We start from the raw sequence: 13,845 nt of genomic DNA on the forward strand, positions 1-13,845 counted from the left end.
TCCACTGTAAGTGCATTGCAGGAGGATAATGTGACCCTGCGGTCAGCAAATATGGGGCGGCACGGTGGTGCAACGGTAGAGTAGCTGCCTTACAGCAAATGCAGCGCCGGAGACTCAGGTTCGATCCTGACTATGGGTGCCGTCTGTACGGAGTTTGTACATTCTCCCCGTGAACTGCGTGGGTTTTCTCCGAGATCTTCGGTTTCCTCCCACACTCCAAAGACATACAGGTTTGTAGGTTAATTGGCTGGGCAAATGTAAAAATTGTCCCTAGTGGGTGTAGGATAGTGTTAATGTGCTGTGTGGCGCGGACCCGGTGGGCCGAAGGACCTGTTTCTGCACTGTATCTCTAAAAAAAAAAATAGACAAAAACCCTATTGAAGCTGGGACATAGGAGTAGTGAGGCAGCTGCTCTACAGACTGTGCCACTGTGCCATCTCAGTCTTTGCTCATCTCATCCAAGCAAATGGAGTATATTGCATTGCCATTCTTTGTGCCTCTTAGATGGTGGAAAAGCTTTGGGGAGTTACTCATTCCAAACAAGCTCAGGATTGTTCTACCAGCCACAGTACTTATGTGCCCTGCCCTGTTAGTTAGCCAGTGCTGTTAATTACCTCCACTTCCCACTCCCCATGGATGTATGATGGAAGATGTGACAATGACATGCCAATGAATTATCGCAAAACAGATGGAGGAATAGGATTGTGCTACATGTTGTCATAGTCTCAATGGGCAGAATGGCATCCTATGTTGGTGAGAAAATTTTATATATAGAATAAAGGGATATGAATGGCATGGGTAGAGAGTTAAACTCTGTCTCTTGTTAAGAGATGATCATCACCCCCACTTTACACCTGGTCAGTACCTTCCTTACCAAACACAATTGCAATTCTCGATGCTTCTTGAATGGCTTCTCTACAGTTTCCAGGATTACTTTTGCCTTCACAGTACAAAGGAAAAGCTTAATGTGTACAATTTGCAATAGCCAGCATAGAAGAAGCTTACCACCTAAAACTTGAATTTTCTTACGTGTGTCTTCACTAAGAAAATGCTTTATAAGGTTGTAGGCCACAGGGAAAACCTTTGGCGCTGTAAAGAATACGAAAATGTAAGTAACCAAAGGACTGAAAACTGAAAATTCATTTAGAATTCAAACTAACCCAACATTTTTCTCCTGAATGTAATGATTCTCACAGGCAACTATAGTTCTGCACTATGCATGAGAGGTCACCCGTTAGACGAGATATTAATTTTAAGTGATCTTAAAGAGACTCTCTCCAACACAACCACATACTTACAATAGGGTGAGACAAACACTACAAGCGAAGTTTTATAAAGCTCCATAACACATCTTAACTTTCATATATAATGCCCTGATTTATAAATTTATATGCCTTCTGCACCATCCTATCTTCCTGTGCTGTCACCTTCTGTTCAAGAAACAATGGACTTGAACCCGAAGGCCCATCTACATTCCTTGGTGACCTACCATTTACTGTATACATCCTACCCCTATCGAACTTCCCAAATACATCACCTTGCACTTGTCAGGATTAAGTTCTATCTGCCAATGTTATGCCCAACTTTTCATTTAATCCACATCTTGCCATGATGCCACTCATGGGGGGAATGCTAGGCTAAGCATCTGTTTTAAGCAGTCTGAAAAGTAAGACAGGTTAGCACCCATGGGATCCAAGGAAAATTGAGGAAAATTGGATCCAAATTTTGCTTGGTTATTGGAAGCAGAAAGTAATGGTGGATAGGTGTGACCAGTAATCTACCATTGATTCTATATGTTAGCAATTTGAATATGAATTTAGGAAGTATGATTAGTAAACTTGCAGTTGGCATGAAAATTGGTGATGTGGTTAATCAGGAGGAGGATACTGTTAGGCTACATTGATAGGCAATATTTGTGATTAGTAAGATTGACAGAATAATGCTAGATGGAATTTAATCCTGATAAATGTGGCTTGATGCACTTTGGAAGGACTAATTTGGATAAGATATACACAGTGGATGATATGACTGAGGAACCGAGGGACCTTGATGGACAAGTCCAGGGTTCCCTGAAGGTGGCAGCAGATGTAGATAAAATGGTGAAGGCACCATATGGGACACTTGATTTCATTAGCCAGTGAAGGAAGATTGCAGTACATCCCTGTAAAATATTGATTAAACCACAGCTGGAGCACTGTGCACAGTTAGGGTCACGCCGCCATGGGAAGAACTTGATTGCATTGGAGAGGGTAGAGCTATGATTTATGAAGATAGTGCCTAGGATAGAGCATTTCCCTTACAAGGAGAGACTTTATAAACTTTGGAGTAGAGGCTCTGGGGGACGGAATTGAGGTATACAAAATTATAAGAGGAATATGTGGAAAACTTTGCCTGTAACTAAAACTGGACGCCACTGGTCTAAAGTAAAGATTCATAGAGATATACGGCATGGAAACAAGCCCTTCAACCTAACATGTCCATGCCGACCAAGATGCCCCATCTATGCCAGTCCCAGCTGTCCGCATTTGGCCCATATCCCTCTAAGCCTTTCCTATCCATGTACCTGTCCACATGTCCTTTAAATGTTATAGTACCTGCCTCAACTACCTCTTCTGGCAGCTTGTTCAATTGGCAAATGGAACTAGTATAGATGGGTACTTAATAGTGGGAATGGACATAGTGGACTGCAGGGACTGCTTTCGTGCTCTTTGATTCTATGGGAGGCAATAGTCTAATAAATAGTTTAATTTTGTATCCTTTATAGATCCCTGATGTTCTTAAATTTTAGAACACTGAAATAATGTGCTGTTCTGTATAAAACAAGAACAGAATAATAATTCATCTAGTCTGAATAAATATACATGACATAATATACATGTATTATCCCTTTCACATCCTCAAGACATCCCACCATGCATCATAGACAGATACCGTTTAATCTATGTAGGTATATTTCATAAACAGCAAGTGAGATAAATGATCATAAAACCTAGTCAGCAAAAATATTTTAAGACTCCTGTGAGACATTTACATGATCCATCTAAGCCTCCTCCTGAAATCCCCATTTAACACAGAAGCTAGCAGTGGGGTTAATCATTCAAATTAACTGAATGGACTGGATAAAACCAAGCCTTTTGGCTGTGATGGCAATTAGTACTTTCTTGGTCACTATTCTTGATATTATCCTTTAATCCTCAATTATGTTATTAACTGAATTTAATTTTGCCACCTGTTCTGGTGGAATCTGCTCATCTCTTAACCTAATAATTTAATCACAAAACTAGCCAACTGTTCCTGTAGGGAGCAACTCATCTGACTCTATCACTTCCAAGCCACAAATTACAAAAGATGTTTTGAGGAGTGAAACAACAACAATACACAAGACATCATTCAAGACAAAGTAGCCCCATGATTGCCAGTGTATCCATTTTCCTACACATTCCCTTCTCAAAGCACAACTGCAGAATATAACATATGCAAAATGCAGGATTTGATTAAGTCTTCTTTGACAGCAATTCGTAAACTCTCAATCTCTATCTCCCTTGAAAGATAAAGGCATAGGGTTTAGAGAAATGCGGCCATCTACAAGTTATCTTCTTAGTTGCAAACTATTTTGACTTTGATCAGCACTTTCGTATTATGCTCCTGCAACCTTAGGATATTTTGCCAGATAGATACCCCATAAATGCAAGCTGTTATTGGAGGCCAGAACTGTAATTGACCTCTGAAAGACTGACACTTAAATTATAGACAATTGACAATAGGTGCAGGAGTAGGCCATTCGGCCCTTCGAGCCAGCACCACCATTCAATGTGATCACGGCTGATCATTCCCAATCAGTACCCCGTTCCTGCCTTCTCCCCATACCCCCTGACTCCACTATTCTTAAAAGCTCTATCTAGCTCTCTCTTGAAAGCACTCAGAGAATTGGCCTCCACCGCCTTCTGAGGCAGAGAATTCCACAGATTTACAACTCTCTGACTGAAAAAGTTTTTCCTCATCTCCGTTCTAAATGGCCTACCTCTTATTCTTAAACTGTGGCCCCTGGTTCTGGACTCCCCCAATATTGGGAACATGTTTCCTGCCTCTAACGTGTCCAACCCCTTAATAATCTTATATGTTTCAATAAGATCCCCTCTCATCCTTCTAAATTCCAGTGTATACAAGCCTAGTCGTTCCAGTCTTTCAACATACGACAGTCCTGCCATTCCGGGAATTAACCTAGTAAACTTACTCTGCACGCCCTCAATAGCAAGAATATCTTTCCTCAAATTTGGAGACCAAAACTGCACACAGTACTCCAGGTACGGTCTCACCAGGGCCCTGTACAACTGCAGAAGGACCTCTTTGCTCCTATACTCAACTCCTCTTGTTATGAAGGCCAACATTCCATTGGCTTTCTTCACTGCCTGCTGTACCTGCGTGCTTCCTTTCAGTGACTGATGCACTAGGACACCCAGATCTCGTTATACGTCCCTTTTCCTAACTTGGCACCATTTAGATGATAATCTGCCTTCCTATTCTTACCACCAAAGTGGATAACCTCACACTTATCCACATTAAACTGCATCTGCCATGCATCCGCCCACTCACACAACCTGTCCAAGTCACCCTGCAACCTCAGCATCTTCCTCACAGTTCACACTGCCACCCAGCTTTGTGTCATCATTTGTGTCAAATTGAGCATTATTGACTAATAAATTGGATGATACACTTTTTTATGTATTGTGCAATTCAACTTCTAAGAAAAATAGAATTTGGTATGAACAGCATGGATCATAAAGTCTTTGATTTCCATTCTGTCTTTCATTATATGCCTACTTCACAAACCACTGAGTACCCCAGTGCATGAATAGATCCCACCTCTGGGATTTTCATTCATGTACAAATTCCTCAAGTTCTTCATAGGCCACTTCTGCAAAAGAATGCTTCCAATGCATACACTCTTGATGAAATGGGCGTCACTAAGTTGCTTCCCATCTATTATTGGGAACCTGACTGGCAGGTTATTTAATTGGCATCTCTCGTTCAGTTTAGTTCAAAGATACTGCATGGAAACAGGCTCTTCGGTTCACTAAGTCCATGCTGACCATTGATCACCTGTTCACATTAGTTCTATATTATCCTGCTTTCACATCCAGTCCTTAAATATTAGGGACAATTTATAGAGACCAACTAGGCTACAAACCCACACTTTACTGGGATGTGGGAGAAAACCTATCATTGTTTTCCCTTCGAGAACCAAATCTCACTGCATCCCAGCAGATGACTCCAGCCTGAACTCAACATGACACGTTACGATTCAACCAACCCCTATTCTTAACTGGCAATCGCAGACCTCCACCTGCCCACAATCATCACCATTGATTGGTGACAGCCATCCCTCCTCTCAACACTGTCCCTAACTCCACCACAAACTATGGCTTCATTATCAAACAATTTCCTTCTTGTCTTCCATATAAGCGCAGATTGGAAAGGCTTTATCTCAAGTAAGGACAATTCAGTAGTGTCCGGTGTCTTTCGTTGCAAGTGCTAACGGAATTACAAATCGAAACCTGCAACCAAAATGGTCATTGTCTCACAAGGCAGCAACCATTTAATGACTCTTTGCAGACACATGGGAAATCTTAGGCATTCTTTTTGTTTGGAACATCAGAATAATTTTACTCGAGTGTAGACATCCAGAGCATAAATAGATTTTAAAAAGAGCCAGAGAATTTGCAAGCATTATTTGCAACATAGTTGGCAACCTTTTAAAAACAAAGTGCCTTACCTTTGATAACAAACAATGTCTTTAAACCCTCAGGGTAATTATCCTCAAACATGGTAAGTACCTGTTTAAATAAAAACAATTATGTTGATCCATTAGCTTCAGTGGATGTTTACATGGTTAGAAGACTTGTCGGTTTACTATTATCTCATATTTTACAGATGACACAAAGCTGGTTGGCAGTGTGAGCTGCTAGGAGGATGCTATGAGGCTGCAGGGTAACTTGGAAAGGTTGGGTGAGTGGGTAGATGCAGATGGTATGCATCTACAGATGCATACATGGCAGATGCAGTGTAATGTAGATAAATGTGAGGTTATCCACTGGTGGCAAGAACAGGAAGAATGTGTAAGAAAGAACTGCAGATTCTGGTTTAAATCGAAGGTAGACGCAAAATGCTGGAGTAACTCAGCAGGACAGGCAGCATCTCTGGAGAGAAGGAATGGGTGACGTTTCAGGTCGAGACCCTTGGGTCTACCTTATTATCCAAATGGTCAGATTATGAAAAAGGGAGGTGCAACGAAGCCTAGGTGTGCTTGTACATCAGTCACTGAAAGTAAGCATGCAGGTACAGCTGGCAGTGAAAAAAGCAAATAGCATGTTAGCCTTCATTGCGAGAGTTTAGGAGCAAGGAGGTCCTACTGCAGTTGTAGAGGGCCCTGGTGAGACCGCACCTGGAGTGTTGTGTGCAATTTTGGTCTCCTAGTTTGAGGAAAGACATTATTGCTATTGAGGGAGTGCAGCGTAGGTTCACCAAGTTAATTCCCGGGATGGTGGGACTGACATATGATGAAAGAATGGGTCAACTGGGCTTCACTGGAATTTAGAAGAATGAGAGGGGATCTTATAGAAAAATACAAAATTCTTAAAGGATTGGACAGGCTAGATGCAGGAAAAATGTTCCTGATGTTGGGGGAGTCCAGAATCAGGGGTCACAGCTTAAGAATAAGGGGTGGGCCATTTAGGACTGAGATATGGAAAAACATTTTCACCCAGACCGTTGTGAATCTGTGGAATTCTCTGCCACAGAAGGCAGTGGAGGCCAATTCACTGGATGTTTTCAAGAGAGATTTAGATTTAGCTCTTAGGGCTGGCAGAATCAAGGGGGTGGGGAAAAAGCAAGAACAGGGTACTGATTTTAGATGATCAGCCATGATCATATTGAATGGCGGTGCTGACTCAAAGGGCCGAAAGGCCTACTCCTGCACCTATTTTTCTATGTTTCTAAATACAAGTAGCATTACTATAACACGGTAGTTGCATTTCTGAAACTTTGCATTATGGAATATTTCATTATAAAAACATCTTTGTCAGTGGGTGAAAAAACAGATTAGGGGTCGGAGAGTTTCAGACTTACAATAACAAAGTTATTTTCCCTGCAGGATTTTTTTTCTGCTTATCAATTTCCAAAGTAACTTTTAAGTGGTTCTCTAGTTCCCAATAAAAATCACGTTATAACCAATTCTGTCCGCGTAATGTAAATAACATTATTGAATTCATCAATCGCATAATTCACATTATGGAAATGTGCAGGAAGGAATTGCAGACACTGGTTTATACCCAAGATAGACACAAAAACGCTGGAGTAACTCAGCGGCACATGCAGCATCTCTGGACAAAAAGAATAGGTGACAATTTTTGTCGGAATCAGGTTGCGTCTGATGAAGGGTTCTGACCTGGAACATAACCGATTCTTTTTCTCCAGAGATGCAGTCCAACCCAATGAGTTACTCCAGCATTTTGTGTCTATTCACATTATGGCAAAATACATTATAGAACTACCTGTACCTAACACTTCCCTATAAATATTTATTTTTCCAGCAGGAATTATATTCCCTGCCTTTTTCTATGTATGGCAAAACGCAGCAAAGATATGGGCTAGCAAACAACCTACATATAAAAAATCTAAAGACACACAGATGGCAACCATAGGACAATAATTTACCTAGTATAATCAAGTTCAAGCAGAGTACATAAAATATATTACGTGTTAATAATACTATTGTGAACTGATTTCCAGCATCAGGTGACAAATTATGTGTAAATCAATACAAAACTGCTTCTGAACATGTCACTCTTTTATGCATTAAATTTTATATAACCAAAACCTTGGATTAGTATCCTGTAAACATAATCCCATTCTATTCTTTTGTATAGAGATTTTGAAAATCCTGAAATATAAGCTGCCTTACCTCTCCATAAAGTTCAATTGCAGGCTTCCATAAATGCTTCAATCCTAGATTCTCACAGTCGTAGATCATTGTGATTGCTTCAATATGTTTCCCATGCTGCAAAATCCAATCACAGAATCAATATTAAGATGACCAGCCAATATATCAATCCCGTATTTTTTTTATTATTCCAAACATAAAGTTGAATAAAATCGAAGGGAAACACAAAATGCTGGAGTAACTCAGCGGGACAGGCAGCATCTCTGGAGAGAAGGAATGGGTGACGTTTCGGGTCGAGACCCTTCTTCAGACTAACCTTATTCAGAGTTGAATAAACTCGCTCTTTAAGAGTTTAAAATAATTTGAATTATTGACTTGCTTTTGCCATGAGAAGATTCAACAGTATCTTAAGATTCAATAATATCTTAGCTCAAGATATTAACTCTGGTATTATTAGTAATATCTATTACTAGACCATAAGACATAGGTGCAGATTTTGGCCATTTTGCCCATCGAGTCTACTCCACCATTCATTCATGTCTGATTTACTTTTTTCACTCAACTCTATTCTTTACTTTTATAAATACTTTTCTTTGTCATACTTTAAAAACAAAATAAAAACCAATGCAACGCAACAAAAGAGAGATGAAAGCCCATGCACAGTCAAGAGGGATACAAAAGATGTGTAGAAGGAGCTGCAGATGCTGATTTATACCGAAGATAAACACAAAATGCTGGAGTAACTCAGCGGGTCAGGCAGCATCTCTGGAGAAAAGGAATAGGTGCTATTTTGGGTCAGAAATTGGTTCGGGTCACAAAAGACATGGGCTCAGCAATTAGTTAAAAATTTCATGAATGATCATAGCAGGAGATGGACAATTTTTTTTCTTTGCTAGAACTCATCAATTGCTGTAGAAAAGTTTCTCTCCCAAACACAATGGTCTTCTATGATAAGCATACCATCTTTACAGGACTTTGGTTAGGCTATGCTTGGAGTATAGCATGTCGTTCTGGTCACCCCTTTACAGGCATGCTGTGGAGGCTTTGGAGAGGGTACAAAAGAGTGTTGCCAGAATGTTGCTTGGATTAGAAGGTATTAACTATAAGGAGAGGTTGGACAGACCTGGATTGTTTTCTCTGGAACGCCGGAGGTTGAAAGGAGACCAAATAGATGTATATAAAAATTAAGAGAGGCATAGACAGGGTAGATAGAATTTATTTTCCATGGTGGAAAAATTAAAGACTATGGGGCTTAGCTTTAAGGTGAGAGGGAAAGGTTTAAAGGAGATGTGCAGGAAAAGTTTTTTTTACAGAGAGTGGTGGGTGCCTGGAACACACTGCCAGGCGACGAGTGGAGGCAGATACGATAGTGGCATTTAAGAGACATTTAGATAGGCACATGGATATGCAGGGAATGGAGGGATGTGGATCATGTTGTGGCAAATGAGATTAGTTTATTTAGGCACCATGTTCGGCATGACATTGTAGGCCAAAGGGCCTGTTCCTGTGCTCTACTGTTCTATGTTCTACGACCAATTAAGTAATAGATAATTCACAAGAAAATAACTGAAACCTGAAAATATATTGCTTTAAAACATGTAATTTCACCATGCAAACTATAGTTACATTTGACAGAACTAACCTACAATGCAGAAGTATTTGCCTCAGTTATTCAATGTAAAATTCTAATTAATGTTAAAGCTGGTGTTCGAGAAGAAGTGATTCCCACCAACAGGTGCAATAACTCCAGTTTTCCTCATGATAATTTTGCCCTGTTTTAAATTCCTTCACGAGAAAAAGAAACTATCTACCCAATCAAATGGTATAAATTTAAAATCCTCAACTGCTTAATCTACAATACTGAATATGCCAGGCTCTGTACTTAACAACGATAATTTGTCATTGTACTAGATTCCTTAAAAAAATGAAATGCTGCTTTTATTGGAATACTTTGAAACAAGTGACAAATTAAAATGAAATATCTGTGATGTTAATTCAGCACACCGCCTTGTGGAGCTCCATAATTCTAACTTTATACCCTAAAAGTTCCAAAACCAATTATTTGAGATTCTGGACTGTTTGTCCAGATGTCTCCCATGTGAAAATTCTGCCCAACTTACATTTTTAGATTGTTTAATACACTCTTCCCGTAGAAGTTCACAGTCTCGGATTTTTGTTTTCAAAAAGTCCTGTTTAGAAGCCGAATGCATCAAGCCTTTTGGATCCAAAGGGCCGATCACGTCATACCATATAGGGCTGCCTTCTTTGTCATAGCCACACATTCCTCCAGCAAAGTATCGAGTCATAACCTGACAAAAAATAACCCACAGTCAACATTCCTATCAATCATTTCATTAATTTTCCCTCACTTTCACTATTTTTTTCAACCTGTTCGAAGATCTCTCAGAATGGAGTGGTTTACCCTAATGAACCATTACATTGATAGGTAGGTTTTGCAGAAGCTTCCACAGTTAATGTCATCTCAACTTCCATAATTGTTTAAAGAAAAGAGGATAACATTCTTTTCTTGGGGCCCTTCTTAGTTTTTAAAATGGACCAAAAACATATTGTTCACATTCTCCAAAAGTGTGTTAAGCTAAAAATCCCTCAATAGGATTACAAAAGCATGTATAAATTAGGAAACTTCTAGCTAATCTTTCCATGAAGCGTTTCTCCCATATTGAACTTCTCGAATTTTTCATTTTCACTGTCCTGGAAAATGATGACAAAGTTAATAATTGTCAGATATTGGTTCGTATCCAGGTCCTCTTGTTCAAAAGTCATAATAAAGATTTTATTATTATTCTTTTCAAACACACTTATGTTCTTACTTCCTCGCGAAATTAAAAAGTTAATATCGCTGGACATCCCTCAAAATTAATTGTATTCTATTTCATTGCAAGACTGTATTCACTTTTCTGGAAAGTATGGTCAGATATTTGGTGATAACCTTTTCCTAAAAAAAATAAAAAATCTAATCAGAGGTAAATGATGTAATTTATATAAGCACTGATAAGGTTCGATTCCATGTTCAAGGTTCACAAATCTGTTTAATCAGCTTTGAATCAGATCGAAAGTTCCATCTCCTTTCATGCACAGTATGACTGTCTTACCTCAGGAGGTTCCCAGGTGGTAGTGAGTGTATCAACTTTCATCTGTCTTCTGAATTCTACATGCTAAAAATAAACATGAAGTTAACATTCCATTCCATGCAGCTTCACGTTAATCGGTTGAATACAACTATCAATTCATGTAAAATTATGTAACTGAGACAGAAACTTTATGAGCACCATACAGCTTACTTTGGTAATGCCCTGACAATAAAACAGGGTGTAGACAATTTATTTATAAAGTGTTTATTGCTAAACACTTTAACTCCCCCTGCCATTCCCACACTGATCTTTCTGTCCTGGGCCTTCTCCATTGTTCAAGTGAGGTCCAGCGCAAATTGGAGGAACAGCACCTCATATTTCGCTTGGGCAGCTTACACCCCAGCGGTATGAATATTGACTTCTCTAACTTCAAGTAACCCTTGCTTTCCTTCTCTCTCCATCACTCCCCCTTCCCAGTTCTCTGACCTGTCTGACTGTCCTTGATTACATTTTAACTCTGTTTGCTTTGTTGTTACCTTCTGGCTAACAATGATCTAGCTAGGAGATAGATTTTCCTTGATCCCCACCCCCTTTGATGTCTCGTTCTCACACCATACACTTTATCTCTGTATCTTCCCCTCCCTTCACTCTCAGTCTGAAGAAGGGTCTCGGCCCAAAATGTCACCCATTCCTTCTCTCCAGAGATGCTGCCTGTCCCACTGAGTTACTCTATCTTTAGTTTAAATCAGCCTCTGCAACTCCTCCCTACACCAAGGTATGAGTATTACATGGGAAGTAAAATTCACACTCTGCAAGTGGCAGGTAAAGACCATCCTCAACAAAAAACTAACCGCCTTCTCTTGATGGACACAAAGTGCTGGAATAACTCAGTGACATTTCAGGTTGGGATCTTCCTTCAGACTTGAAGAAGGGTCCCGACCCAAAACGTCACCTATCCATGTTCTCCAGAGATTCTCCCTGACCCACTGAGTTATTTCAGCACTTTGTGTCCTTTTGTGTAAATAAGCATCTGCAGTTCTTTGTTTCTGCACCTTCTCAATGTTTATCACAATAACTATTAGTATCAGTATCACACAAATCCTTTAACTACAGACACAGTTCACAGTCTGAATCCCTCACATGTAATGACTCTCATCTTGACTGGTGTGAGTCATTCCACAAACTCCAAGGTACAAAGCAGGACCATTATGCAATATGCTCTATTTTCCTGGAAGCTCAAAAACTATTCTCCAAAACCTTAATCCTTGCAGACATGACAAGGAAGCTTGCTTTAATTGGGACCCCCTTTACTATCCCAACCATTCTTTCACCATCAGTGCACATGACTGCAAGCTGTACAACCTACTAGACAAACAACCTAGATCTAGACAATTTGCAAATGTACCTTTGAGTCATAAAGTCAATGAGTTGCACAGCACAGAAACAGGCTCTTCAGTCCATCACGTCCATGCCAACCCTTTTACCTATCTACACCAATCTCATTTGCCCACATAATATCTGTATGTTCTACGCTCTGTCTATTCAATGACCTGTCTAAATGTCACTTATACATTGTGATTGTATCTGAATTCACCACCTTCTCCGGCTGCCTATTCCAGACACCAACCATTCTCTGGTTGTAAAATAAATTTCCCCTCAAATCGCCTTTAAAACTCCTTCCACTCACCTTAAGCCTGGGCCAAAATCATTAGCCTACTGTTTAAGTAATTTAAGGTCCAGATTTTCATCCTATAATTATATGTGCAAAGTATGAGTAGTAACAGTGGATAAATTCATAAATCGTAAAATTATTCACAGTTGCATCTTCCGCATTGGGGATCTACTGTCTAGTACATTTGCAGACCTGCTTTAGCGCTCTGTCTGTGTTTTAGGTGGTTACATGATCCACTGAGTGTTGTGATAAATTCACGAGCCATGCAGATACTATTAAGTCGGGGATTTGTCATCACATTTAACGATCTTCCAATTGTTCACATCCAGTCTATTTTTAATTAATTTGCATTAACTGACAATGCTCAAATTCAGTGCCCATCCTAATTTCACGAGAAGGTGGTGGTAATCCATATTGTTGAACAGCTCCTGTCTGAGCATTGAGGGAACTCCACAGTGCAGTTGGGGGAAGTAGGGTAGGGTTCAGGATTTTGCTAAAGAATCATGGTCTATTTTGAATTCAGGATGGCACTTGGCTTTAAGGGGAACACGCACGGTGGTAGAGTAAGAAAAATGGAAAATAACCACATGGACTATTAAATTACAAGAATAATAGGCAGTGGATAAGGCATTGGGAACAGAAAATTGTTCTTTGAACGGTCTCAAATCTCATCAAGGTTTTAACCGTTTGGCAATCTGTCTCTCCTGGTTGGGTCCAAAATGAATTACTTCACATTTGCTTACAATTAAATGAACTTGCCACATTTTTACCAATTTTGTTAATCAATTCATATCTATAATTATTTAAATACAATATTTGCCCATTCCTCCCATCACATCCAGGAAATGAATTGGGAGAGAAGACTAAATAAAAAAGAGGGAAGACCTGGCCCCAGAAGATTTCTATTGAATAGAAAGGAGAAACATCAGCAAACATATTTTAAGTTTTTCTTACCTTGCGAACCATATGCTCTGCTTTCTGAAGATTGAAAGCTCTGGCTGTAAATACAAGAAGTTTGCAGTCACTTGATTTTGTTCTCAGATTAGAACCAAATCCTTTCTCAAAATGTAAATGTTAAGCTTTAGTTTAGAGTCATAGAGCTATACAGCATGGAAACAGGCCCTTCGGCCCAACTCATATAT

At 39.7% G+C, this 13,845-nt stretch overlaps 1 protein-coding gene across 2 annotated transcripts in view; it reads right to left on the reverse strand.

The window, feature by feature from the left end:
- Positions 1 to 13,845, reverse strand: part of LOC144605907 (SEC14-like protein 2) — a 46,909-nt gene that overhangs the window by 20,266 nt on the left and 12,798 nt on the right. For both annotated transcript variants that reach the window (XM_078421564.1, XM_078421563.1), the window contains exons 3-8: positions 13,658 to 13,701; positions 11,053 to 11,115; positions 10,060 to 10,248; positions 7,961 to 8,056; positions 5,774 to 5,834; positions 1,006 to 1,089 (exon numbers count right to left, since the gene is read on the reverse strand). In XM_078421564.1, the coding sequence (XP_078277690.1) occupies positions 1,006 to 1,089; positions 5,774 to 5,834; positions 7,961 to 8,056; positions 10,060 to 10,248; positions 11,053 to 11,115; positions 13,658 to 13,701 (537 nt within the window). The remainder of the gene's footprint in view (positions 1 to 1,005; positions 1,090 to 5,773; positions 5,835 to 7,960; positions 8,057 to 10,059; positions 10,249 to 11,052; positions 11,116 to 13,657; positions 13,702 to 13,845) is intronic.

The sequence above is a fragment of the Rhinoraja longicauda genome, chromosome 25 (assembly GCF_053455715.1).
Source record: "Rhinoraja longicauda isolate Sanriku21f chromosome 25, sRhiLon1.1, whole genome shotgun sequence".
In the NCBI taxonomy this organism is placed as follows: domain Eukaryota; kingdom Metazoa; phylum Chordata; class Chondrichthyes; order Rajiformes; family Arhynchobatidae; genus Rhinoraja; species Rhinoraja longicauda.